The following is a 1,632-nucleotide window of genomic DNA, read 5'->3' on the forward strand; positions in this document are numbered from 1 at the left end:
GCCATCCAGGAATTACCACCGCCAAAGAATAAAACTGAGGTGATGAGCCTGCTCGGGAGGTTAAACTACATCAGCAGGTTTATTGCTCAACTCACGACAACTTGTGAGCCCATCTTTAAGTTGCTGAAGAAGAATGCTGCAGTTAAGTTGGACTGATGAGTGTTAGGAAGCATTTGATAAGATCAAGAATTACCTGTTAAACCCCCCTGTGTTGGTCCCGCCAGAACCTGGGAGACCTTTAATTCTCTATTTGACGGTCATGGATAATTCTTTTGGTTGTGTGTTGGGTCAACACGACATCACGGGCAAGAAAGAGCAAGCCATTTATTATCTCAGCAAGAAGTTCTCAGCGATATGCTAGTAACATGCACCGCCCGGTAGAACTGTAAAATTCAGTTATTTCACCATCGCCTTTCATGAAGTGTGGCATAGATATTGTAGGCCTGTTGCCTCAAGCTAAGGGAAAGATACAATTTCTATTAGTTTTAACAGATTATTTTTCAAATGGGTAGAAGTAGGTGCATTCAAAAAGGTGCGGGAAAAAGAAGTCTGGGACTTTGTTTGGAGAAACATTATCTGTCGATTTGGAGTTCCAAAGGAAATCGTGTGTGGCAATGGCCCACAGTTCATAGGTACTAAAATCACAGATTTTTTTCAAAGTTGGCAGATCAAACGGATTATGTCTGCACCTTACCACCCTGCAGATAATGGGCAAGTTGAGTCGACAAACAAAGTTATCAATAGTAACTTGAAGAAGAGATTAGAAGAATCAAAAGGCAAATGGCCAGAAGTGTTACCGGGGTTATTGTGGGTCTATCGAACAATAGCAAAAACAAATATTGGCGAGACTTCATTTTCTCTTGTTTATGGCGCAGAAGCTTTAATTTCGGTAGAGATAGGTGAACCAAGTACGAGATACACACATCTTACTGAGGAAGCAAATAAGGAGGAGATGCGAGTAAATTTAGATCTATTAGAAGAAAGGAGAGAAGCAACATTAATTAGAATGGCGGCTCAAAAACAAATGATTGAGCGATATTACAACAGGAAAGCTAATTTGGGATACTTCAAGATTGGGGACTTCATCCTCAAAAAGGTATTCCGATCGACAAAGGCGGCCAATGCGGGAAAGTTCAGTCCAAATTGGGAAGGCCCTTATAAGATTCGAGGTATCGCTAGAAAGGGAGCATACGAGTTGGAAACCATGGATGGAAAAGTACTACCGTTAAATTGGAACGCAGTTCACTTGAAGAAGTACTACTTCTAGACGAGGAAAGTACCCATGGTCAAGTATCACGCAAGTTCAATTTTGTGTTTGTTCTTTTAAATTTTACTAAATATTTTAGATGATAGACAAAAAGCTAGCCCGTACCAAATGATGATATTGGACCCGAAAGGCACGCAGAATACTAAATCATTCCCGGTCTAGGTTACAAACTTTCTGATGGAAAAAAGGTGATGCAATCATCATCTAAATGGGCCACATATGAGTGGGTATGTCTTGGCGAAGAAGATTCTTCGAGCAGGTTATTATTGGCTCACCATGGAACGAGATTGCATCAGCTTCGTTCGCAAATGTCATCAATGCCAGGTGCACGGTGATTTGATTCATTCCCCGCCATCTGAGTTGCA

At 41.2% G+C, this 1,632-nt stretch overlaps 1 protein-coding gene across 1 annotated transcript; it reads left to right on the forward strand.

Moving 5' to 3' along the window:
* Positions 1 to 679: 679 nt before the first annotated feature.
* LOC142178346 (uncharacterized) lies at positions 680 to 1,267 on the forward strand. Its single transcript, XM_075247681.1, has one exon. It carries the CDS (start codon positions 680 to 682, stop codon positions 1,265 to 1,267), a length of 588 nt encoding a protein of 195 aa, XP_075103782.1.
* The last annotated feature ends 365 nt before the right edge of the window (positions 1,268 to 1,632 follow it).

This window comes from Nicotiana tabacum, chromosome 24 (assembly GCF_000715075.1).
Source record: "Nicotiana tabacum cultivar K326 chromosome 24, ASM71507v2, whole genome shotgun sequence".
NCBI lineage: Eukaryota > Viridiplantae > Streptophyta > Magnoliopsida > Solanales > Solanaceae > Nicotiana > Nicotiana tabacum.